A 27,090-nucleotide genomic window follows, 5' to 3' on the forward strand; every position below is an offset into this window, starting at 1 on the left:
TACATGAAGAATGACAATCTGAAAACACAGACCATTTCTCTCTTATTTCATCCTATTCTATTTCTTTCAAAATCTTTCATAACACAGCTAGATCCTTCCAATCACAGTCACTTATTCATTCTGGTCCACTAAGCAAATGATCCTTCTGCCTATATATATACACAACTGTGTAGGCACAGTGCAACTGCAGACATCTCAAAGACATCCTAATGGCTCCCAAGAGTAGATAATTTTTGCCAGCTATTTGGAAACAAAAATAAAAATGCCTCATGATACACACACTGGAGAGATGGCAGATAAAAATCAGAAATATCTGTGTATCTAGGTTGCTATTCAAGCCCTGGAGATACCTTGTGATAAATATGTGTAGAATTGGGAGGAGAAGAGAGATCTAATTCCTCCTACCCAAATACATCACCATGTGCCCTTTCCTATCAGATTCCCATTTGATCACAGGAATATCCACACTCAACAGAAACACACTTTATCTCTGCAATGTACATCCAAGAGGGAAACCACACACTTCCTGATCATTAAGTATGTGGTTTGAAATTCAGACCAAGATCTGTGCACTGAGCCCTCAGAAACCTGTCTGATCTTTTGTTTGCAGCTGCCCAAAACATCAGCCTCCATCCATGGCTGTTACAGCCTGACTGTAAAACTGATCATCACCAGGAAAAAGTTGCACTTACAAGGAAGAGAATCCTCTTTATTTATTAATATACAGCATTCATGACTGAAGTTAAGACTACTCAGAATAATTGGTATTAATGCTGCAGGCAGATGACTCAGCCTGGGTAAAACCAAACAGGACATGGAAAACTACTGGCTGTGACATGAGAAATGACCAGAAGTGATACCAAAGTGAGAAGCTGACAAGAGTTACAGGTGGCATGGTGAGAAATGGCAGATTCCACACATGTTATGGGGAAGTTTGGTCAGAGAGGAATAAACTTCACAGTTAGTTGAGGGAACTACTGCAGTCCTACAGGGGAGTGTCACAGGGACAGCAGTGCCTAGGTAACATTCCATTGTAGTTACCAGGTAATATTCCATTTAGGAATGGGAAATAAGGCCAGGATTACTGAAAACTAGTACCAGAAACACCAGAGTTGGGGGTGGATGTAGCAAAGCTGGTACAGAGGGGGAAAAAATAAACCAGCTAGGGTTGGGTTGTTTGTTCTGGGACTGGCAGAGCTGCTCTCCCTGGTTTGCCCCCAGAGCCAGGGATCAAACATCCCAGCATTGCTGGGTCTGCTGCAGGCTTGAGGACATCAGGAACCAAACACCACTTCATAACGTGGATCTTATGAAAATTAAATGCCTTATTAATTTCTTTGCGTGTACCTCCTAGGGTAATATCTCCACATAAGCACACACAACAGGGCTGATGGAAAAAGAGAAAATTAATTTTCCAAGCCTATTGACCTGGCACATTGGGAAGATGAAGGGAGTTTTTAATACTGGAAGATGTTCATATTACAGGGATCACAACCACATAAATATATAAGAGGAGAAGTAAATAACTTCAGAGAATGTATTTCTTTTCCAACCTTCCAAAAGAGAAGAAATACAGCTTTTGTGGAGGTATGAGACTTTCTGAAAGTCTACATCCTAACACAAAAATTAGAATACAGTCTGATCCTCTAAATTCCCATACTCCAGTCTACATTTATCTTCCAAAGAGCACCTGACAGTCAGATCTTTGTTCAGTGGGTTGTAGCTGCAGAATCAGGTTTAGATACTTTCCACTGCTGCTATTAGAACAAATAGTACATGAACTAGGTTTAAATCCTAAGACAAGTGGGGCTTTCCATCTTCTGCAGTAATTCTATCTTTAAATGGTATTCTAAAATAGTATTCCAACATTGGCATAGGGAGAAGAGTAATAAAATTCACCAATGTATTAAGCCATCTGGATGAGCTTACATCACATTCCTTTTGAAGTATCAAACACCACTGAGATGTGCTAAAAGAATAAATTTCCTTCCCTCTGATATTTGTAGAATTGACTCCACATAGGGCTTTCCCATCCACATTTCTCATAAATAATGAGTCCTCTGGCCCTACAGCATGCATACCAAAATCCTTGGCAAAACCCAGTCAAACCTAGCTCTGTATTCTGAGCACTGATGCTCTCTATCAGAAACTGCCTTAAAGCACAACAGACAAAATCTCGAGAATGTATAACCCAAAATAAAATTTAAAAAGTGTTCTGGTGAAATAAGAGCAAACTCAAGGCAAAGCAAGATAACAGCAAAGCTCTCAATAAGAATGCTAAGTACTGGAAAAACAGATAAAGAACTGCTGACCCACATGTGCTTATTTAGATACAAGCTTTGCCTTGAAACAGCAGGATGTATATTCCAGTCAAATGCAGATCTATCCACAGAAATACTCCAAGTCGTGTAAACCACATTACAGATTAAAAGCACTTAAGAAGATGTCTAAGCATAGCATTTCATAGAAAGTAGCAGAAGTTGCATTATCAGCATTAAAAACTTCCTGCAATGTTTTGTTGAATTATTCATACATCAAGATGTGATCCTTTTTTAAGCACTTCACATTTGACCATGTGCCATGATACTTTCCCAGGGATTCTGCCAGGCACCTGTAAAGCCCCATGCTCAATTCTTCTCAAGCTGGATATCTGAATTTTTTTATATTTTATTTTAAAACACTTTGGTTGTCTTTAAGACCTGCCAGTAGCAAGTCTGTCTTGTTATTTTTTGACTGATTTCCTGGCATGCATAACAGCTTTTATCACTGCATGTGAGTTGGGACACAATTTTTCATTTCTTATGATCTTTCTTGACACTCTGCCTTAAAGCAGAGAAAAGCCTTCAAGTCATGTTCATCTTAGCTTTTCACACTCTGCTTTTATTTCTGACTTTTGCCATAATGGCTGAAAAGACAAGAGATACCCAGAGATGCAATGGCACAGTGATGACTGGAATAGAGTATTTGTTTTCAAACCCAAAACTGAAATTAAACTATTAATTTTCTTGGTCATAATAAATGCAGAAAAACCTAAAATCAGGATTTGTTTTTTCAGCATACTCCCTCACCAATTTCCTCATTTCTGATTTAAGCAATAAGCTTTGCTACATAAAACAAATAGAAAATAATTCTCAAAGAAAACTGGAGAAAAATTATTTGAGAACTTAGCAGTGTCTGTGTACTGCTACCTGCAGGACCAGCGCACCCCAAACAGCTGCTAACAAACATTTCACACCCAGTTTGTGCAATGGAGCCAAAGCCAGGGAGAATCTGCCAGGCAAGATATTGGAGCTGAACTGCCCAAGCCATTCCCTGATCTATGAACTCAACTTGGGCACTGCCAGCACTAAACAGAACTGATGGCTGCAAATCTCAACCTTTTCACTAAAAAATTTTCACTTAAGTGAAAGTGATGTAAAAATTTCATGTAATCCACTCCTAGCTATTGCTCCTGAATACAGTCATACTAAAGTTCCATTAAACCCACAATTAAACCTGATCACTTTCAATTTTCACCCCATAAATGCCTTTTACTTCTCTCTAAAGTCGCCAATTTGAATTTAAATTACACCTGAAAACACCCTGTGCATCTATACAACTTATAATAGGCAATAATAACAGGCAATATACCATTTATAAAAGCAATAATAGGCAATTTAATTATCATATGAGAATTTCAGCACACAGGTGAAGCTTTTCTCCCTTCACATGAGTCTGTTCACAACTCCAGAGAGTAATGAATACTATGGATTTCCTCTGTTTTCCTAATGACCCTTGGGTTTATCTGACTTCATTTGCTGACTTTGCTGTCAATACGTTCAATTCATCACGAGGAAATCAGATCCCTTCGTATTTAATTCAAATGTCTCATATTTACGTATAAGGTCTGCATGGAAAATGCTCTTTCATGAATTATATGGAAGCTACAAGATAGAAAAAACAGGGAAGCTTGGCATTACAGATCTGTCTTAACTTTCAGCTTCCTGAGATATTTCCATGTGTATCAGAATTAAGGTTCAACATAAATTCTCTATGCAGTATATTTAGGTGCAATAATTCATTTTCCCCTCTGTCTTGGACAAACACCAATTTTAATTCCTGCATTCACACAGATTACATTTGCTTCTCACACAGTTAACTGCTGCACTCCTGGAGCCAAAGTTCAGAGACTCTGCTACTAACAAGTATATCACACGAGTTGCAGTTCCAAAATTATTATTTTTGCCAGTAATACTTGAAGTAGAATGTAGCTGAGACAGAGCTGAGCTGACTTGCAAGCAAAGAAACACAAGTATTCTCTTTGTCCATAGAAAAGGTTATTTCATTTGACCAAAAGCATCAGAAGAATTTCTGATATATCAATTATATATATTAAATTTCAAAAATGACATTAAATTTAAAAACTGAGGCATCTTAAGGAGTCTTACATCTAGCCAGCCATGTTGGAGAATGGAAGCCTTTTTTTGCTCCTTTGGAATAATGAATCTGAAATCTGATCAGCAACATGAATTCATTCCTACAATGCCTTTAGGAAGAAATGTTGAGTTAATTACTCAATTAGAGCATATTTACTTTGTAATTGTAATGCCATGTTCAGTCATATTTAATTGTTTTTTTCAAAATACCCGAAGGCAACTGTACACATAGCGGGTTAAAAACCTGAAAAATTAGAGAAGTAACACCACCATTTAGAGAAGCATGTTTTAAACACATGATAGAGTATTCTTTAAGGTTAGGTGACTCTCAGACAATATTTTCCTTGCAACAATCCACTCTTAAGGTTTATGTACAAAACTCAACAAGAGTTCCTGTGCAATTGGACAGATTTTTTTTTTTGTTTTATTACTGTGTCTGGTTTGAAAACCACTAAATTTCCAGTCCCCCTTAATTATTTTAATCTTCTGTCTTATCAAAGAAGCAAACTTTGCCTCCTAATTTTTTTTGAGTTTTTCAGTGCCCAGGTGAGACTTGTGAATTTCATTTCTTTCTTGACAGATACCACATTATCTTTTTTTCCCTCCTCATGGACAAGGCTTTAACTGGTACTCTTAATTCTTCCCAGCTGTTGAAGGATATTCAACTTGCTGGTGTTTTTTCATGGATTCTGAACATTTTGCCTGCTGAGACAGCCACTGAAATTTAGAATCTTATATGTGGGACTGAAAAAACCAGACACATACAGGAAAAAGGGAAAATTGAAGGAGTCCTCTACAAATACACAGTCTTAGCCCAGCTTCAGCAGGTTCCTTCCATCACACAGCACCATTTTATTTAATCCTCTCCTCCCAGAAATGCAGATTTTGCAGTGAAACCTGAGCCAGTGAGAGCAGCACCTCCCAGAAGTATCTTTTTGGGAAAGATGCCTGGGAAGGTGACATCCAGAGCAGACCACCTTCAAAGCCATCAGCAGTCAGCTCTCCTCAATCTAATCTTCTCTTGAGGATGAACTGTGCTAATAATGTCTCAGCTCCAGATTGCAATAACTCAACCTTGATATCTGGACAAATGCCAATTTGACCAAACAGAGACAAAATGTGATTCCATCAAAACTTCTGTCACCTTCTACAATACATATATTAATCTTTTCTCTTTTTTTTTTTTTTTGCTCCCCTACACCTCTCACAGACCAGCAGATGCACCAATCCAAACCATACAGTCTCTAATGCTGTATTTAGGTTTCTGGGGTAAATTTGTCAAGGCCTTTTGTTCTGCAAATCTCTATTCATGGTACAGAGACAGTGTGACTCTTCCAGCTGGAATAAACCTATCCTGAAGCCATCTCAAGTTCTTAAAAAAGTTTATATAACTCTCCTGGTTATGTCTCATCTACAGAAACTGTTTCAGAAAAAGGTTCGTATTTACTATCAACTACACCCTAATGTATTCCACAACCTTGCAAGAGCAACAGTTGCCAATGTTACAGATAAATAATTGACAAAAATTTACTGGGTTTGTATACAGTCTTGAAAAAAAGAGATAGGCAATTGAACCATTTAATAACATTATGTTTTGTAAAGCATATATCTGCCACTTGCAAAAGCTTTCTTTGGCGCTGATCTGATTTGTTGTGTTCAATAATTTAAGAGACTTTTACTGCATGCAGTCACATCTGTTATGCTGGTTGATAGTCAATAAATTTAGAGAAGACTTGCTCAGAAGAGATCTTTCATTTGCTGTTCCTGAACTTGAATGACTCTGTTCCTTTAATTGTTTGCCAGAAAGGGTTAAACAAGACACTTCCTAGCAGGCTGATGGCCACGATGACAATTCACACACACACCTGAAGTAAATTTAGCAGTCAATCAGATAAATCCTACTTTAAGTATGGATGTGGAACCATTTTCCACAAAAGTGAAAGAAAGTAAGCCAAAACTAAGCACACATGGCAACACTGCAGTCACAGGACATGTTCTCTGAGGAAAGAAAGCAAAAAGATGAGGACAAATAATTCAAAGTAAATATCTTGGCAGGATAAATTAATTCCCCAAGGCAAGGCTGTGTCACATCTTCTGGAGTGAATTACTCAGATGTAACCCCAAAAACGTTTTTGATGGCAGGGTAGAGATACAAGAATGGGTTCATAAAGGTGCCTTGGATGCAGAGAGCACAGGGAAGAGTTCATGACAGCAATGCAAACTTCAGGAACAATCAGTCAGCAAGAGCACTGATGATGACCTAACCAAAACTGGTCTCTGTGAATGAAGGTAATTGCAAAGAAAACCTTTCAAATGTATATACTTCAAATTCCATGCCTTTAGCAGGATACTTAAATGCTCCTTTTAAGGATAGGAAATGCTTGAAAGCACTTAAATACTTTTCTAAAGACTCTACAGGCAACTTCCACAAATAAATGCAGAGCACTGTATTATAGAGAATGTTTAAGTATTGTTACTTAACATTATATTAAATATTTTATATTACACTACAATTTCTTATTATGTTGAATTAAATGCTTTACACCAACCAAAAGTTCCAAGGACTTTAAGGCAGAAGATAATAGCTCATAAATACAAGTGTTTATTGTCAAATCAGGGAAAGTTGGAATTCTAGTGCTGCATTTCTAAATAGTCATTCAAACTCTTTTTTTCTCCAAAAATCCTGATGATAAGCTGTTTAAGACCACACAGAGTTATTCTTCATGCCCCACGACTAATGCTATGCTGACCAACCTCTACAGCAAAACAAGAGCACAAGAACAAATACTCAAAAATGACAACTAAGTTGCTAATCTGGTCACTTGGCCACCATGGAAAGAGCATGGTTTCTCCTACACATGAAAGCATTGCCCCAAAACAAACAGGAAATAAAACTGGTATTCCGAAAATAGAGCAGAAAATTAAAGCAAATATCCAATAAATTCTAGCACCTATAGCCAATGGTTTTGTTTTGTAGCACAGCAGGAGACAGATTTCAGCCCTTCAACTGCAATCAGCTGTGAAGTGTACACAATCATCTCTATTTATACCTGCAAAATCGAGGGGAATATTTGTGGGTTTGACCCTCGTTTCAGGTCAGAAAATGCATCAGGGACTATGCTTGTGACTTGACCCCCTCGCTATCAATAGGCTTCCGAGAAATAAAGGGTAGACTAATTAGTTCCAAATTTAACAGCTACAGGAGATACAAGGACTATGGAAAGAGTGTCTTACAGGGAAACATTTCAAGAACAGGGTATGTGCAGGTTAGGAAAGGAGGTTGCAAGAAGACCTAATTATGGTTGACAAATACCTGAGGGGGTTCTTTTCTCCAAGCAGCAGGTAGAAATCTGTTCAAAATATGCAATAAGGACAAAGCCCAAAGGCATTATCCGAAATTGAAGGAAGGGTAGTTCAAACATGGTATCAGAAATGGCTTTTCGCTCAGCGGATCATTACTACACGGAATAAATGACCTAGCAGGAGCTCTTCAAGCCTAATGAATTTTATTCCGGGATAGACACTCGTGTCTGGGCGCTCGGAGAGCCGCGCTGGCTGCAGCAGCCCAGCAGTGCCACCTTCCGGGAGAGGCAGCCGGGACCCCCGCTCCCCCTGCCCACCCCACCCCGCTGAAACCCCCGCAAAACCACCGCAGAACTGCCGCCTGTGCCTCCTGTGCTGCCCGATCGCTCAATATGGATCCCACCAGGCACCAGCCACTCGAGCTCGGGGTCTGACGGCGCTGCAGAACCACAGAAGCAGCCCCAGGGCCAGGCTGGCTGTTCTGCTCCCTCCCTGGAGGGGCTGCAACACGTGGGCTTGCAAACTGAATTGCTATTTCATGTTGGGAGAGCAAGTTTTTAAAGTATTACTAGGGAATGAATTAAAGATGCCCATCTGGGATTCCAGCCAGTCCCACATGGGCATTGGATGTGATGGAGCTAGTTTTGGAAGCTTTTGCTGGGGCTTCTTGGGTGGGGTTTTAGCATTTTCCAGACAAACACAAGAGGTATTAATAATTATTATTTAAAAATATACTCCATTGTGCAGCAAAAAATGAACATTGTGTCTCAGCATCAACAAATAACGTATTTGCTTGCCTTTGTGCAATAGGACACTGCAATGGAAGCACAATAGGCTTAAAAAAAAAAAAAAAATTAAGAAATTCTTACTTCAGGGTCAAAGACCTTCAAGATAGCTAGCCACATTCAGAAGGCTAAAACAAGTGTATTACAAACCTCCCCAGTTAGTAGTTAAGAAGTCAACAAAGCACTTTCAAATACAATTCCTCTTCCCCACAGCCCTCACAACGTAACTAATGGCCTCTCTATGCTTCATTTATTTAATTAATTGAGGTAAGCCCTTTTACAGCAGCTCCCCAGGTACCTGAGTGTGAGAGCTGCTCAGGTAGGCTGATAAGGGACTGACTGATATCAGACCTGTGAAGAGAGCAACTGCTGGCAGAGGCCTACTCATGTCAGTCACATTTCAAGAGCAGACATCAAAATTTGTCTTGCACCACCAGTACCTGGAACATTCACCTTGCTGCCAGCAGCTGAGCAGGATGCAAGAGTAAGGACTGATACAAATCCATCTTCCATGGCAGAAGTGAAGAGCAGACCAGGATCACAGACCTAGCTTCATCTTCTACTCCCTTCCTACCACTACCTCACAACTAGCAAGCTGTGGTTGCTTTAATGGCTCCATTCCACCTTGTGATTGGTTTGCTCCCATCTCCTCACCACCAGGTTTTCTGGACTGCTGATCAATTTAACCTTTCAGGTGGTTTGCATAAAATAAAAATAGATTGTAAATAAATGGCAGCTGAGCACTACCAAGGAACAGAACTCTCTTCCACCTGGCTGATTTTCTGTTTGCTTTAGAAGTTGCTCTTTCACCTGGGAGTAATGACAATCCGCATCAAGAGACAGATGCAAAACTGTTCCTCCAATTATATAATCACTGCAGCTGATAAGGAGGGAGCTGGATTTAGGTTGCCATAGCATTGGCATATTGCTATGGAGGCTGAGCTCTTCATCCACTTTATCAGCTCTGGACCAGGAAGAGCAGCCCAATTATGCCTGCTGAATGCATGTGCTGCAGACTAGCTCCCACTTGGAAGGAGCACTCTGGATCAGGGGCTGCTTCCTTTCCCCTCCCACCTCATTTCGATGGAGTGCTCAGGGGTGGGGGTGCTGGGTGGTTTTATTCTTTTTAATCTGTATTTAATTGGAAGGAGGGTGGTGTCATCTCTAAACCCCACTAGCCTTCCACCATTGAGGGCTGCCACAGCGCTCCTGCCCCTCCCCGGCTGCACCTTCAGCCGCCCCTCCGAGGGGCTCGGGCTTGGGGGTCCCTGGGGGGCTCACCGGGGCACCCTCGCCCCCCGAGCAGGTGTTGATCCCCGGGGCTGGGGGATTTGCCAGCAGGGAAGTTGTCGCCGGCCGAGGGAGGGGCTGCCCTGAGGACAAGGCGGGGGGGCGAAGGCGACATGAGGAAGAAGTTGGCCGGGGCGGGGGGCTCTGCTGGGGACACAGAGACACCCAGTTGGGCTCCCGGCGGAGCGCTGCTCTTCCCTCGCCGAGGGGAGGAAATGGCTCTGCCTGCTCTGCAACACCGACGTGTGTGTGCGGCCAGGGCTGGGGCGAAGGGAGGGGAGGGGGTGACACCATGCAGGTAACAGGACAAAAATAACTTCAGGAACGGCAGATCGGGGTTGGGCGGGGCGGGTGGGGGCGGGGGAAGGCTCCTGGAGTTTGGACAAACAAAGTTTTACTACAGGGAATAGCGGGGGACATTTGCTGATGCCGAGGAGCAACAGCACGGGTTGGTATCCATGATGCAGGCGATCCTGAGAGGAGCTCGGCGAGAAATCACTGCCCCGAGTCAAACCCGACTGTAATTTAATCCAGACACCCCCGGTGTGTCTCGTTCTCTCAGTATGGGCGCATGTATGGTGCATATGTGTGTAAACAGATAATTCTCCCTTCCCCTCCCCTTTCGTGTGAGAGATTAGACATAGCGTAAGAGAAGGGAAGGGCTCCTCTCCCGGTGTCTTAGCAAGCCGTACCCAGATGGAGGTTAGGAGGACCGGGAAGACGTTAATTGGGAAAGATCCCCTAATTCCAGCCGCCCTGCGAGTTAATCCTGGTGTGACACGGAGGAGCTGCTGCTCCGCGGCTCCCCCGAGCCCCCAGCCCCGGCGCGCAGCCCCTTCCCCGGCCGCCCCTCCTCGCCCCTGCGCCTGAGAAGGCGACGACGGTGACTTAAAGCAACTTTTCTCTGCCCGGGGTTTGCTACGAAGCAGCCATTCTCCGAGGGGCTGCGGGGGTCTCCCTGAAGCACGGCCGGCCGAGGGGAGCTGTGTGCTCCGAATGGCAAGCGGTGTCAAAGGCTGTCCTCTGCCCCGGCCCCTCCGCCTGCCTCCGCCTGTGGCAGCGGCTGAGCTGAGCCGAGAGATAAGGGACAAAGGGCAGGGTAGGGAGTGGTTGCTAGGTCCTCGGAGGTAAATCTCAGGCTTACCTTGATGGTTTTCTTCTGGAATGTACATCCTCTTGTTTTCATTGACCATTTAAAACGAGTCCAGAATAATCCCTCCGAAAATCGGCTTGGTAAAATTCAAGGAAGAATGGAGCTGCAGAATTTCCCCTTTTATTATTACCTGATTCCCATTATTGCATCAAACACCAAAAACTGATCCTTTCCACTACTGCCTCCTTTAGTGAAATTGCAATGCATCCTCAGTACATCCGGGCCCCTTCCAAGAATTTAGCACAGCACCTCTGGCTGTTAAACCATAAAAAAGAACAGGAAGGGGGGAAACGAGAGAGGGGGGGAGAAAAAAAAAGGAAAAAAACCAAAAGCATCCAGGACAAACCTCTGAGGGTTAAATGTCTTTTTAAAATCCACCAACTACAAGAGTAAGAACAGAAGGAAGAGAAAAAAAATAGGGAGATGTTCAAACGCTGCTGCTCCTCCTCTTCAAAGCCATTCTGAGCGCGTTGTGTTGGCAGGGAGCTGTTTCTGCAGAGGAAGAGAGCACAATCCCAGCCCCTTACTCCCTCCCCTCCCTCAGCGCGCTCGCTCCCCGCTCTCTCGCTCTCGCCGACAGACAGACACACTGAATGCTTCCAGATGTTCCAGCTGCGGCTGCACGCAGCTCCCCGCGCACGGCGTTGGGAGCCGCCGGACTTGATCTGAAAGTTTAACACGCTGCCTGCCTCCACTGCGCCTGCTGAAGGCTCGCTACAGACATGACGTCAAGGAGGCGAGCTGGAGCCGCGGCTGCCCGCCTGGAGAAGCGGGGGGACAGCGAGGGGAGCGGCGGGCAGGGCAGGGCAGGGCAGGGCAGGGCAGGGCAGGGCAGGGCAGGGCAGGGCAGGGCAGGGCAGGGGCGGCACGGCCGGACAGCGGCACGGCCCCGCACAGCGCCCAGCGCCAGCCCCGCTCCGCTCCCATCCGATCCGATCCGATCCGCTCGCTCGACAGTGTGGGCTCTGCCCTGCGGTTCCACTACGGAATGCGAGTGTGAGCTGCATTTCAAGGAGCACGGAATGGTTCGCATCGTGTGCGAGCGCCGAGCGAGGCGGCAGAGCGGCTGCGGCTCTGTTTGATCCCCCGCGAGCAGGCAGACAGCTCGGGAGGCAGGCGGCGGAAGGGAGAGATACCCAGGGATGAGTTGCACAGACGAGAGGATGCACAGATGTTTAAACAGATTAATCAAGCTAGGATTTGAAAAATCCTTGGTGGAAACACCAAAGTGCTCCGCTGGTGTCCCACCACTTGCCTTAATTATGCCTGTCATTTGGCCCTCTGTAATTGAAGCCTCCGCAGAGAGCAAAAATGACTCCTTCCAAATGAAATGCGAACTGAATGCAGTACGTGTTAAACCTATCTGGACTCTCTGAGCTGCCATGTTAAACAAGAGATGCAGAGTTCTAAAACACCTCTCAGAACCACTGCAGAAACTGCCACAACCTGAAGAGGTAAAGCACTCTGACATGCACGGAGGTGAACAACTGGAATGATGTGTTCTACCTGCAAACCCCATGGCTGTAGATTGTCATGATAACCGAGTATCCACCTAACATAACATGCATGCAATACTATTTGTGGAACTTAAAAAGCCATGTCTATTTCCTTTTAAGTGGTTTTCCATTTTAACTAGAAAACAAGGGTATTTGCAGTTGGTAATGCCCCTATAAAGGAGTTACTTTTGAACAAACTCAGTGCCTTCTCTACAAATGGATTTCAGTGGGATGTATCAAATATCCATCTTTTCATGAGGCTTGCTCCCCACCACTTTACATGAGCTGTCTCTCAGCTGGAACTCAAAATATTACAGAAAGCACCACCACATAACAGATTTATGGAAAGAAGCAAGAAAACAACATATCCATTTGGAACTACAAGAAAAACTAGAATAGATGTAAAGCACTTACCGAAAACTGGATGCAGCCAAATCACTTGTCCTAAATAAAGGTCATTTTGGTTTCTAATAACCACTGATCATCACAACTTCTGCATTAGATGCTATTCAAAGGGTAATTAACCAACACCATATTGCCATTGACAGCATGTAGAGGCACAGCTTTATTTCTGACTCAGGAGGAAGAGTTCCTCTGAGCAATTAAAATACTCTGTCCTCTCTTGCCTAGTTTTTCTCTAATAATGTCACATGCACTTACCCCATTTAACTTACCAGATCAGGCAAGATCACAGCTAGAGGTAGAATGGCAATAAATTGGCTTTCATTTTCAGTTCAAGTTACCTTTTCTTACAAAAGTAAGTCCTCCCTTCACCATTATAAAAAGGACTGAACAAAAAATCCTTCACTGCCCACATTTGTTGTGTAAATGTACATTTTGTTTTTCTCCTTGTGACCACACATCCTTGCCATTTTGGATGGTACTAACTCCATTTTTTTCCACCCATGAGTCAACTGCGTCTTGCATGATTCAGCTTTGCATGGACAAGTATCTTGGGAAGTAAGTGCATGCTGATCACCCCTGTACAGAAACCAAACACTGGCAGAGCACGTGTAAATATGTCTTTTGCCTTTCTTGGGTCACATTTAGCTAAAGATTTATGCACAGTATTATTTAAACAGTTGAAATCCACACAGCCCTGCTTTATGCCAGCTCACATATGTATGCAGGCACATACACAAGCTGTCTCTGACACCTACAAATCTTCTTCTCCGTTCTTTATCCCTCTCTCTCTCTGCCAAGCTCCCACAGTAGGACACAAGTTGGGCCAATTACCAAAAACCAAATACCGAAGAAAAATAGAACAAGAAACAAGAATATTAGCTGGCATTAATTTCTTCAGCATAAATAAAATCCTACTATAACTTGAGGTTTCCTTACTCAGCAATTCTAATCAAATAGTCAGTCGCTTTTAAAAATACATTTCAATGTTATCAAGTAACTGCAGAAAGTTAGAAGGGAAATGATAAGATTATCGAGATAGTTGTATGGTCCACTGAAGCATATTAAGGCTTAGTATTGATAAATTACAGAAAATATTAGATCTAAGGTGAAAAAACAAAAGAATGAAATAATTGACAACTGGGTAGGAAAGCAGCTAGTAAGCAGAATAAATGATCATTAGACACAGAAGAGAAGGAAGTAGATGAAATTGATAGCCTTCAAGTATGGCTACAGTGCTGATTAGAGCACTGAGGGAGGAAGGTTTAACACCTTTGCAGAACTTCAGTACAAAAGTATTCTCTGTTCCTCAAGAAGAAAAAACGTCATTTGGTAGTTCTGCCATAAAAGCTTAAGGGAAAGACCCAAACTTGACAAAAAGTGTTGCACTGTTTCTATTATAAATAAGAGATAATTGAGCCTAACTAGACTGGTTATGTATGGATACAAAGAGATTTAAACTCAGCAGTTTTTCATTAGCTACTGCCAATTAAAACAACAAAAAAAATAGAGAAAAAAGCAAAATGGTTGCTGTTAATAATAGTCTAGACTCATCACTTAAACAAGAGACATGAACTTATAATGTCTACAAGGAGATGTACAGCGAAAAATGAAATTTTAATCCAATCAGCCTCCATTGGTGAAAATAATCATGCACACTCTTGAGAGTATCTTAGATACTTGCCACTGCTTACACAACAAAAATTAAGAACTCACTACCATCCTAATCTTCTCATGCAGTTCTAGAAAATACTCAAAAAATATGTAGTTTGTTGCTTGTTCATAACTAAGAACCACACAGAAGTTGAGATTTAGGGCAAGCACAAAGAGACTTTTTTGGAAGGGATGGATTCTTCAAAGAATAAATTTTTGCAAGTTGTTGAGGAAGACTTGACAGTGACTAGAAGAATTACATGATGCTGACATTTGGAAACCTCAGTGGACCTAATTAGCAAACAATGAAAACTACACAAAGTCAAAATAAGAAGGCAATGCAGAAAAACATATTTAGCTTGTGCAACCAATTCCAAGTATGAAATTCACAAATGGAAAAAAGAAAAACAAATTAATGTTGGGGTGGGCTTTAAAACCAAGTTCCTTCCTTGTCTTTTGTAAAGATTCAGAACTTTTAAATATGCTTTGTCAACACAGAAAATTATTGACAAACTCAAGGAAGCCAGGAATTTGGAGTTCTGACAGATTTTGGAGGATTTGCAATAATCACCAGTGAGATCAAATGGTCTAAAAATACATCATCTTACGTATCAGCTGCAAGGAAGATGATTAGATTAATTTGTTAGAATAGTCAGTCACTGTGATGTTGGCCTGATATACAATGTCAACATTTCATCTTCAACAATGGCTCTTTCTATACTGAAGGACTAAACTGCTTAGTAAGTGTATCTGGTTATAATGCAATCTTTGTGGTGTTCCTCTGGCTTTTTTCCCCCCAATTATTTCTCTCCAAAATGAAGAAAAACACAACTCATCCAGCAATCAACCTCTGTTTCAACTGCAGCAACTTTTTTTTTTGTGTGATCTTAAAATCTGTCCTACAACTTGCAATTCTCTTCTTGCCTCCTGTTAAAATGATTGGTAATTGTGTTTAGCTGAATCATGATTTGTGGTCAATTCAAAAGGGCACTAAGTTAGAAACAACTTCCACATGTAGCAATGTTTGATTTCAATCCCAGTTTCCAGAATTGCAAGGTGACAGACTATAGACAAACCAGAGTTATCTCAGCACCACCTAAATATTGTGTTCAATTTTTTTGCAAACTGCCCTTCCAAACAAAATTAGTTCCAATAGATTGCTCAAAAGAGGTATATTTATTTCCAAAAAAATAATCATCAAAACACCACAAGAAAATGCTACACAAACCCTAATTGAATTGGTTATATCATAAATTTTAAAACTGTATATTTCACTATGGTGCCATCCTTACTAATCGCTCTCTTGGGACATCCAAAAGCTCATTTAGTGGGACTTTATTAAAGTGTTACAGAAGTTCTGACAGCGTGAAACAAAGTGTTTGAAAGTGTGCTTTGTTGGAGAGATATTAAAGGTATCCTGAAAAGGTTTCTGAACACTGTATAAATTAAATCTGCTTCAGTTGCACAGATTTGGGCTTGCACACAGCAGTTATTCAAATAGCTTTAATTTAAAAATGGTTGTGTGGCTGTCACTGTGAACTCCAAGACTGCTGAAAATAATTCCAAATACTTGTAGCAATATGTAATGGGTGGTTGTCTGAATATGTGCTTTGCAAAGCTTCCTTAGCTGCAGTGGAACCTTGATGGAATGGAAGCAGAAAAACAGGTGAAGAGGCAGGCAGCAAAGCTGAGAGCATTACTTGATTTGGAGGATAATACAGTAAGGCAGTAGGTTTTGAATCAACATAGTAGAAGAAATATTCATTATGTTTGCAGTTTCTCAAAAAAATCTGAAGCTTTGGAAGCTGAGAAGAATGTTATCCTGTTACTAAAACTACCCTCCAACATGCAATCAGAACAGTTTATTTATGTCTCCACTCTCAATTCTTACATCTTTGCTCAAACACGCAGACAAGCAAAATGAACCATAAAACAACTTTAAAATCTTTACTCACTGGTTCCACATGTTCTGAAGGAATTATTTATATTTTGCTAACAGAAATGGTTAGGAGTTCAGTTATTTTATAATGCTATCCATGTGGAAAGAGAGAGGGAGAAAGAGAGACAGAAGAAAGGAGGAAGGGAGGCATCACAAGAAGTAAGTTTTCCAGGTCAGGTTCAATTTGATTTCAGAGAGAGTAGGAGAGAAATAGAGAAAGACCACCTTGTGCTTGAACTTCAAATAGCAATAGTTTTACACTGAAGGGAAAACAGGAAGGTTCCAAACAGGTGTTTCCATAAGACAGTGTGAGTTGTGACTTCAGAAGAAGATTGGGTGAGTGAAAGCAAGATGAACGTTTCAGACTTGGCTCCTGAACAACTAAATTCCTGAAGAAATCTGTCTTTCTACCCAGTTCCTTAGTTTATTCTTCTAGACTTCCAGAGCAAAAAAAAGGCAGGCTCCTTACAAACAGGCACAAGTGACAGTGGTCATAAACTAAAACACAGGATGATCCAACTTGACAAAAAGAAAACTCTTTCACCCTGTGAGCAGTCAGGCACTGGACCATCTTCCTTTAGTCTGAAGGGAACTTCTCTTGCATCAAAAGAACACAAAAGGCTCAAAATCTTACTCAGTTCCATCTGTGTCATTGCAATGCAAAAGGCTTGATCATTTTGTTATTTAACTAAGTAACTGTTGGACAGCTTTCCCTCTTCAGTCTCATAGGAGAGACTGACTTTTACAATTATTGTATCATCTGCTGCCATCTCCTGAAGAAACTCAGCGTGAACTTTGGAGAAAGACAGGGAAATTGAGGTATCGACATTGGGAGTTTTTTACTGGTCAGTGCTGCTTCTCAGTCCCAAAGGAGAAGTGTAGCCTGAAAGTTCCATGCTGGTAGATTCTGAGAATGTAGAAAATGAATATGTCAACAATATGGCACCTTTGCATTGCTCTGATTCCATTTCTCTCCCCTTCAAACCTGCAGTGTTTGTGGCAATTGCTCCCATGCACAACAGGGGCTGCTGGTTTCCACCGCAGCCTGAGGAAGGAATTCTTATCAGCACAAGCACAACAGTGGAGCTTGTGCACTACAGAGCAGAGCAAATCCACACTACATGGGCTGCACAAAGAGCACCTGATTTAATAAGGCATGTGGCTGTTGTTCTAACATGAATAGGCATAGACTTGTGCCCAAGGGATGGACTGACAGATTTCACATTTTGAATATCTGTATTTAGCTGAGCACTACTGTACTGCTGGTTTTGCAGCCCAGCGGCTGTCTAGAAGCAAAAGACATCAATTAGTTGAAGAAGGAAGAAGCTAGGGAGGAAATTCTGCTCTCAAAATAAAATAGGTTGACAGAAGAATGCTACAGAGATTAAAAAAAAAAAAAAAAGGCAGAACAAAACCTAAACAAACCCTGCTTGGCCCAGTGACCCAAAGACATGCCAGTGAGATGATCCTGACCACAGCCTGAAATGACTCCATATCTATACTTACATAAATCTTCCTTTTTGTGCTGGTGTATCAGCTTCAGTTTACCAGAAATAGAACGACAAAAATAGATCTATAACCATATATAAACATTTTTTTCTTCTGTGCTCCTCCAGTTTTTAAAAATCATTTTAAAATCATACAGCTATTTTTAAACTCGATTTTTGCAGCTTAACTGGCCTAGCATATCAAAACAATGTAGTCATCAAGAGAGTTACAAAGATAGAGGAACAAGCACACTATGAAAGAATGGCAGATGGTATTATTGTCAAAATGGAAGTGAGCTGGTGGTCAAGTCTAATAATTCATTGAAAGTTACATCATGCCTGAACTTTCACACATGAAGAACACAAGGTTTAAATGCCTTAATTTATTTCACAAATATTCTACTGATGAATAACAAGCGGAATGCACAGATGCTCCCCAGTGCAGGGGGAATCCACATGCTTTCCTAGGGAACTAAACATATGTATTTGCTAAGACCAGAACTGTTCCCAGAGAAGCTGTTGAATCTGACAAGATCTCACACAAGAATTACACTGATGTAGGTCAATCACTTTTACCAAATTACTCCCAACTTACATTATTACAAATGAGATCACGATGCCATTTAGCCTTCAATGGAAGTAAAATCTAACCCATAAAGATGCATCTGCACTTCAGCATTCAGCAAAATCGAAGTGATGAATCACACTGTTGCCCTAAGAGTGACACAAAGGAGCAATCAGCCTGAGCTGATGTTCTGGCACTAGTTAAGAACACGCTCGTGACTCCCCGTGTTCTAAGTTTCCCAGTCCCTGAGAGGAAGCTCCCATAGTTTACAGCAGCATAAAACATAGTCAGATGATATTCAGAGTGCCTTGCATCCAAAAAAAGCTTCGGAGCACACAAAAAGTGTTTAAAAATAATTTTACTAGTCACAATTGACATTTGAGTTAAAGCTTCCTTTTGAATTAATACCGCACCATGCTTAGAAATCGGAATAGAAAATGCCATGTGAAATGATTTAGCTATTGTGAGAACTTGGTCAGAATATGAATATGAAAAGGTTCAGTGAGATGTAGAATGACCATCAATTCTTGAGCTATCAGTTGTATGTCACAATTACAGAGAGGTTGCACCCTAGGCAGCACAGTGAAACCCAAACCGGAGTTTTGTTAGTTCAGTACTTATTCTGGGAGAAGAATGGAATCTGCTGACCAGCATTACTACATTTACACCCTAATTTCTTCTTGAAGCCTCATTGGATTAATAACTGCAACTAATTTTGTAAGAGCTCAGTTCCTGCTAATATGGCAAATGGAACAGCTACAAGCTGGGCTACACTGAAGAACCAAATCGTCATATTTACATTGCATTTTAACTCTTTATAGCATTGCAAAATATTGACTAATTAATTTGTAGAGTATCCACGAAGACAGCAAATAAGGTTTACTTCTTTATGCTTGGATTCAACCTGACTAAATTGCAGGGATCTTGGAAACTTTGTAGCAAAATGATATTTGTGGAGACAAGATGCAAGGTCTTCTCAAGTAAAGCAGGGTGTCAGGTCAACCCTGTGTTAGGAAATGCAAGGTGAGTGGGTGGCTGCCTTGCAGTATTCCCAGATGTTAACATTCCCTTCTCTGTCCATAAATACCTCTGAGAATAGATGTTAATGGACCCTTACAGAAAAGTATATTCCTTCAACTCTGTAGCTTAAAAAGAGTTTTGTGTTTTTTTAAAAGAAAACAAGCTCTACGCCAGCTTCCACCTACTTTTTGTCTTTCTTTATATACTTAGTGCTCCAGTACACAACAAATATTCTCTTCTTAATAGATCAAACAAGACAGTTAGAAATATTAGGCCTTTCAAAAGCAAAATGAATGGTAGATCAAGGAGGTCAAGAGTAAGGAGTAAAAGGTAAATCACAATTGTACTCCCAATTAATTTGCTGTTTCCTGTCAGCCATGACTAAGGAAAGCTCCATGACTAAGGCCATCCTTTCCAAGCTGCTGGAGCCAGATGGTGTGATGTGATAGAGTTAATATTAATGTTTGCATGCTGCCTTCTCTTGACTAATCAAGAGTGCTGCTTCATGCTGCTTTGGGGAAGAAGGCTGCAAAGCCAAGGAGATCTGTCATTCCAAGGAAACATGAAGCAGAAATTTCTCTTTATTCAGACAGGCTCTGGTTTCTAGAGTTGGTATCCAAAGTTTTAGGTAGACTTTTTTCTTCAAATTTTTTATTTAAGGAAGTTGTCACAGCATTGGGAATACCCCTCTTCAAAATGCATTCAAATTTACATTTTTTTATTTGGAATTGTGGATCACTGCTCTGTGGGCACTTCTCTTCCCCGCAGATTGTGTTCTAAGATAATATTTGACAAGTCAAAGCAGTAACTCACAACAGTAATTTCTTTTACACCCTGCCACAATTTAGCATTTTACAAAGAACATGCAAGAGTTCCTTCCATTGAGCTGCAAAACCACTGCACTATGTTACATCCTTTTCCAGAGCTTCAGAAGAGAAATTGTGGATATTTCTTTACTCTTTCAATCCCATCAGTGTAGGATTTCTTAAATAAGGAAGCATTTCCAGACAACCCAAATTTGGATAGTTTTGGCACTTGACCTCTAACAATTGTCACCACCTTCAAATCAATGGGGCCACATCCTGCAGCACCAACTTCATTCAGCTAAAATGTTCATCAGCCGAAATAGTGACTTCAAATCAATGAGGACTTCATGATTTCACATACTGTTGCTTTTCATTTTTAATAAGGATGGATTTTTCAAGTCCACATAAGCTTCCTTCACAGGCAATTAAGGTAACTTTTGATCCTAAATAATCCAGTTTTTAATTGTAATCTATTTCTAGAACACACTTGCATCTTAATATATTGCACTCTATTGGTGATAGGTGGAGATTCCATCTTCCCATAGAAAGCAAAATGATTTTTCTAGTATCATTTGCCTTTGTTTTAATTTGAAAGGTCTCATTTCTATAGCTTGGGTTCTGATACTTGGTATATTCTCTTCTTTAATAAACAGTAATTCCACTACCAGTATTTGTATTCTATGACTATAAAAATATAAGTTTTAAAAATTGCTTTCTTTATAATATTTAGTAACACAAAAGCCACTCCAAAACCTAGACTGGAAGAAAATATTTTCAGCTAAATTACATTATCAAATTCCATGCAATTTCTATTAACAATATGAACTAAAATCTGGTTTGGCTTTTCATACTGAAGTGGTACATCTGATCTTCTCAGGCACAAGTGCTATTTTTAAATAAAAAACTGCTTCTATAAATATTTCAGCTTTAAACACCCATAATTCAGTTTCTCCTTTTTTACATCTAGAATTGCAGCAGGGCCTTGGAGAGGTTAAACAACTACAAAAAACCCTAACATGCACATAATGACTGCTAGTAGCATTTCCCCATGTTCAAAGCAGAGTGCCCATAATTCAGAGGACAAGGCAAGGTCACTAATAAACATCAGTGATCTGTGTCTGCTTTTGCAAGTTCCACATAAAAATACTGCATCCCCAGGAACACAAAACAGGCAGAATAGATTGGTTCACATCAGAACACACATCAACACAAGAAGCTAATCATCTTTTCATTGCAAGAGGCTCTGGCTCAATTATTTTGCAGTTTCCTTTGTGTAGGGTTAAAAGAAAGGGAAAAAAAGTTGCTTTGTGACTTTAAGCAATCAGAACTAATGCCAGAACCAAATTAAGCTCTTTGCAGACAAAAGTAAAAGGCTGCATTTGGCCTGCTACCATCTACACATTTGGCAGAACTGGACCCAAAAACTACAGTGCACATCATGAAAGCATCACCAACTGAATAATCCTCTCCCACCAGAAAACACACGTGCAGCAGGGTGGGAGTGAAGTTGTTCTCCACCACCTTGTTTCTTATAAATGTCCAAATTGATTCCAGGAAGGACTGAGGGTACCACTTACCTGCAGCTGTGTGTACCACAGGCTACCCAAAAAAGCAAACAGCACACTGCACTCCCCTCTCTCCATAAAATATCATCAGCTCTGAACTGAAATACACTCACCGAGTGAACTGAGCCATGTGCTCCCCAACAAAGTGGGGAAAACTTCTTGGCAACCAAGAACTGAAGTGACAGAGCCACACTGACTTCAGTGAGTAGTGCAGCTGTCCTAAACAAAAATGGGACTACTAAGTGTTCCCTAAATCTGCAGTTTCAAGGGTTAACAGGAAGGACTTGGTAAATTATTTCATCTCTAACCTCAAACGCATGTTGCCTCTTCACTCACATAGACCAATTGCAGCCTTTGTCACTCTATTTATCTTTAAAAATAAGATGAATATAGTATTTCTGCATCTCACTGAGGTATTTGTGAAGTTATTTGAGACCTTGTAATGAAAGAACTGAAAATCCACATGAACTACAGTGTTACAAATGGTACCCTGTAGTTTGATTTTCATTTATAAATAACTCTCTTTAACACAACAGAAGTACAAGGCAACACTACAAGACATTCTTTTCAGTTTTTGATAACAAAGTTTTAACTGTTTGGATTGAAATGTCTCAGGGTGGAGGTTGAATTTATTCTGCAAGTTTCTCGAGAAAAAAAAAATTAGTAATGTTTAAAAGAAGGGTAAGAAGTGCTTTATCTTACAATATTCCAAAGTTCACATAGTAGAAATTCCCAATGAAAATGGGTAATAAATGCTTCAGATCAAATCTGACAAGCAACACTGCCCAGATTTCAAGGCCTTCTCTCATGTACATGACTTGAATCTTGTCAAGTTAAAGTTCCATAAAAGAATTGTGGTTTCCATATGCTCAGTATGGAAAAAGAACAAGCTATAGGGCCAGAACCACCCCAGAACACGAGAGGCACTGAACTTTGAAGCTAACTGGAAGTTCATAGCTGGATCTCTGCACCCTCCAGCAGGTGAAGCCCCTGGGCTGACATAAGAGTTTGATCACCTACACTTCTATCAGTTACTGCTGGTTTTCAAATGGTAAGAGAAACTCCATGAATAGAAGTGTTTCAATTGTTTAATAAACTTTGCAGGAAAAGCATTTTGTGTATTTAAATTTGGGGGTGAAAGTGTGTGTTTCAGGAGATGCCTACCAAGAAAATGAGATCCAAAAGGCTATGTGAATGATACAAGGATTAAGCCTCTGTGAGTAACATCACTGCTCTGTTTCCATGGAATTATAATATTTACATTATGTTCAAGTGCTGCTTTCTGCCAGAACCCCTGTAATACCTTACTTCAGTGATATTGATTTATCTCCTCTACCTCTGGAACCAAAAGACTGAGTAAAGAGGTTGTATTGACAGTGAAATCCCTTCCTCTGGGAGAAAGGAACATCTCTATAGTGAACCACACTGGGATCACTTGTAACTCCCAGCAGGAGTCACAATCTTTGCTGATGGACAATGGGGAAAGAGCAGTCTGAAGACAGTTTTTCAAGCTATGATGTCATGGCCATTTGGAGACAGGCACCCTGTCAGCTGGTGCACCAAACCAAGCTGTCATCCTCCTTCATATGCAACAACTTGTTGATGGTCCAATGAAGGTGACTAAGAAAAAATAATTTTCCATCAATTAGAGTGGGACAAAGGCTGTTCTTGCATTTATTTCTCTAATAAAATGCCTTGATGGCCGAATTCAATAAAAGTTGAAAAAAAAAGTTAGGAATTTGGGCCTTGGAAGACAGAACTCAACTTTTACAATCATCCTCAAAATACGATTTTTCAGCTGCAGATTATCAGCTGTTCTTCTGGGACACTAAATACCTCTATGAGCCCAGACCTTCAATGACCCAATTATTCTGTCTTATTTTTCAGTAATCTGTTGTTTTCCTTGTCCTTTTGTAGGATAAAGAAATGTCCTACTTTTTGGCAGTGTCCTCATGAATACCCTGTCCTCAAAAAGGGGAGGAAAAAACCCCTAACCATGTGGAATCCTTCCAATTGTGAGCCTGTGCCTATTGATGGTGCACAGTAAGAGCACAGAGAATGCCATTCCCATTCTATAACCTGTTGCACTTCCATGTTTGTAATGTAAGAAGGAGTATTTTTTTATTAAAAGTTTTGTTTTGGGAGCTATACAACAGTTGAAACATGCAATATCTTGTACTATATCACATCCTTATTTAATCTCTGAGGATGTAATATATATGTGTAGACCTGACCCATTTCTCCATATGACAACTTGCTGGTGTCCTGGACAATCATAAACTTCAGATTTCAAATAATACAAAATATTTCCTCCCTTCATTTGCTTCCCTTTGCTTTGTTTAGAATGAGTAACTGAAACAAAATGATCATTTTCATGAGGCACTCCTTTTTCCTCATACAGGACATGAAATACTATATTAAAAATCAAATACATGCCTAAGAACTCAGACATGACCTGAAAACCCTTTTCTAACCTAATTTCACAAAGGTTACTAACTGCTCTGTACATGTATTTGAGGACATTCAAAAATCCTACCAGTGTGCTGGGTCTGCATTCCCAAAAGTTATCTTGATGCCTCTTTCTACTCCTTTTCCCTGGAATAATGCTCTCTGGGCTCAATGGCTCAAAAGTCCATGGATCAGAGACTGGGCAACAATTGACTATGAACAGTACAGTCAGTTCACTTCCCCAGAACAAGCAGCAATACCTGCTCTTATTAGCCTTTTTACTCTCCTGAGAATCTTTATGTAATGTTGCATTAGTAGCCTTTACTAAATTAGAAAACCAAAAGGGAAGATAAATCAATATGAATGTACGTTTGCTGATATTGATTTTTCCTCTCATAGTCAGCATGGGAATATTGTGGTTCCTATTAATACAAGGAGTGGAAGAGCTTTAAATGGTTCTGTTTGGATAATTACCCAGTAGTTTGGGAAACTTATTCAAACTTCTTTAGTCTGTAATTTGGAACTAGACACTTCATGAAATCAATTCCTTCTCATGAATAATCATGTTAATATGTTGATGACAATTTCTTGATGCAGCTTATCAAGAGGGTGACTAGGAGAGGCATTCAGCCTGGTGTTCATAAAAAAGGATGAAGAGCTGTGGGCGATGTGAAGGTCAAGGGCAGCCTAGGCTGCAGCAAACACAACATTCTGCAGTTCAACATCCTGGAAGGAGTTGAGCAAGAGAAATATTGGAATCACAACTTCAGAATTCAGGTTACATTTCGGTTTGTTTAGGAATGAGCTGTGGGGGATCCCACAGAAGACAGCCCTGCAGGGCTCAGTGACCAAGGAGATGTGGCTGTTCCTCATGGACCCTTTGGAGTGCACAGGAACAGGTCCTGATGACAGGCAGGGTGAAGGCAGCACGGCAGGAAGCCATGGATGAACAGGGAACTCCCACCTCAGCTCAAGAACACAGAGATGGAAAGCCAATGCCAAAGCTCAAACACAGCTGGAAAAGTGGAGAGATTAAAAAGAAGAGCCTCTGTAAGTACATCAGCAGCAAAGGGAAAGTTGGTGAGCATATGGACCCACAGCTCAGTCTGGTGGGGGAAGCAGTGATTCCCTCTTATTAGAGGTGCACAGCAAAAGGATGAGAGGCAGCAGACAAGTCATAAATGAGGAAATTCCAATTAGACAAAAGGAAAATAATTTTTATTTTGAGGGTAATAAAACACTGGAATAGGTGGCCCAGAAGTGCTGTGGAATCTCCATTCCTGATGCTACTACTTTAGTTTGAGTCAAAGATCTGTTCAGAAACACTGTTATAGAAAAGGCAAATTTGGGATCTTTTTTCTCTGTTACTGTAGCAGTTTAACTACAATATTCTCATTCACAGAACAAACATCATATTCCTCAGTATTGCAGGACAGCTCAGAATCAATGCAACTAGAAAACTAATGTGGTCACCATTCTCTCCTAGTATAGCAAGATGGATTTTCCATGTGAAAGGAAAAACCCATAAGTCAGGCAACCTTATTCACTTACACTGAATGAAAACACAGTCATCACTGATGGAGTTAATGCAGATAAGAGGAAATCAAACTTCAGAAAAGCTTGACATCATTTCATTGCTTGAAACCTTTAGGGATAAGTAAAATGACCCACTCTCTCCTTTTGAGCCTATGTGTTTTTTGCATACAATCACACATGCATATACTACCTCAAGCTCAGACAAAACAGCTTGGTTTATATAATTTTTGCAAACAGCAATATCCAAGATAGAATGTTAAAAATAGTACCCCACGCCTTTTCCTCCCTCTGTATCCTAAACCACATTTCAAACCGCAGTCTCTATTGACATACTTTTAGGATAAGTATGACTTTTAGGATAAAATGTAACTGCTATTTGTCAGCTGGAGTTAATGATACTTAGACATTTGAAAATGTTAGACTGCATCATCTCTCTTGGAACTGTACAGAGGGCTTCTGCATCTTGTGGCAACAGTTGCCAAGTAGTAGGGAAAACAGAGATGCTTTCTAGCAGGATTTATCATTTCATAAATGCTTCCTCAGTCATTACAACATTTTTCTTGATGGTCAATCAACTTCTCCTGCAATTGCTACGTCTGTGTCTCTTTCTTCCTCGAGAGAAAATGTCTGTTGGTCTGTATTCCCCAGAAACCCCTCGGAGACAAAGAGACAGAAAATGTATGTGATGCTGTTTCTGGTTTCCTAATGCTCAGAGCTGTGTGAGGGGAGACTCTGCATAGGTTCTGTGCTGTAACAGCAGCCACTTCCATCCAGGTCACGTCACAACCAGCAATTAAAGTGATCTAAAAAATGGTCGTGGCGGAAGGACAGGTTCTGCTAATGACAGCATGCTGTTTACCCATCCTTGTGCTCTGCATTTCCTTCCATCAAAACACTCCTTTTACTCTATTTCCAGTTATAAAATCTACCTGAATTTTCCTGCCCTGAGACCTACACAACCCTGTCCTTTCCATTTCATTTTGTTCCTAGCAGGTGTCTCATTCTGGCTGCAAACCTCCTCCAGTTCTGCCTGCATGCTAATCCTGCCTTCCACTCTACCACAGCAAGCCTTGCTCCACCTCAGCTCTGCCTCCTGTTCTCCATCCCAAGCTTCCTGCTCCTTCTGTCCCCTCATGCCATCAGCTGTGATTCATGAATCCAACCTCCCCAGAGTGGATGCTTGTGTGTTGTGCCAACGACACCACATTCTCAGTAGTTTTCTTCCAA

At 40.9% G+C, this 27,090-nt stretch overlaps 1 protein-coding gene across 23 annotated transcripts in view; it reads right to left on the minus strand.

The window, feature by feature from the left end:
- Positions 1-27,090, minus strand: part of CACNA1C (calcium voltage-gated channel subunit alpha1 C) — a 357,538-nt gene that overhangs the window by 317,721 nt on the left and 12,727 nt on the right. The window contains exon 1 of one of the 23 annotated variants that reach the window (XM_085049339.1): positions 10,938-11,745. The exons of the other annotated variants lie outside the window; for them this stretch is intronic. Within the exon in view, the coding sequence (XP_084905465.1) occupies positions 10,938-10,986 (49 nt within the window). The 5' untranslated portion in view covers positions 10,987-11,745. Of the gene's footprint in view, positions 1-10,937; positions 11,746-27,090 lie in introns of those variants that run through there. 23 annotated transcript variants of the gene reach the window in all.

The sequence above is a fragment of the Lichenostomus cassidix genome, chromosome 1Ab (genome assembly GCF_008360975.1).
Source record: "Lichenostomus cassidix isolate B80296 chromosome 1Ab, HeHo_3.0, whole genome shotgun sequence".
NCBI lineage: Eukaryota > Metazoa > Chordata > Aves > Passeriformes > Meliphagidae > Lichenostomus > Lichenostomus cassidix.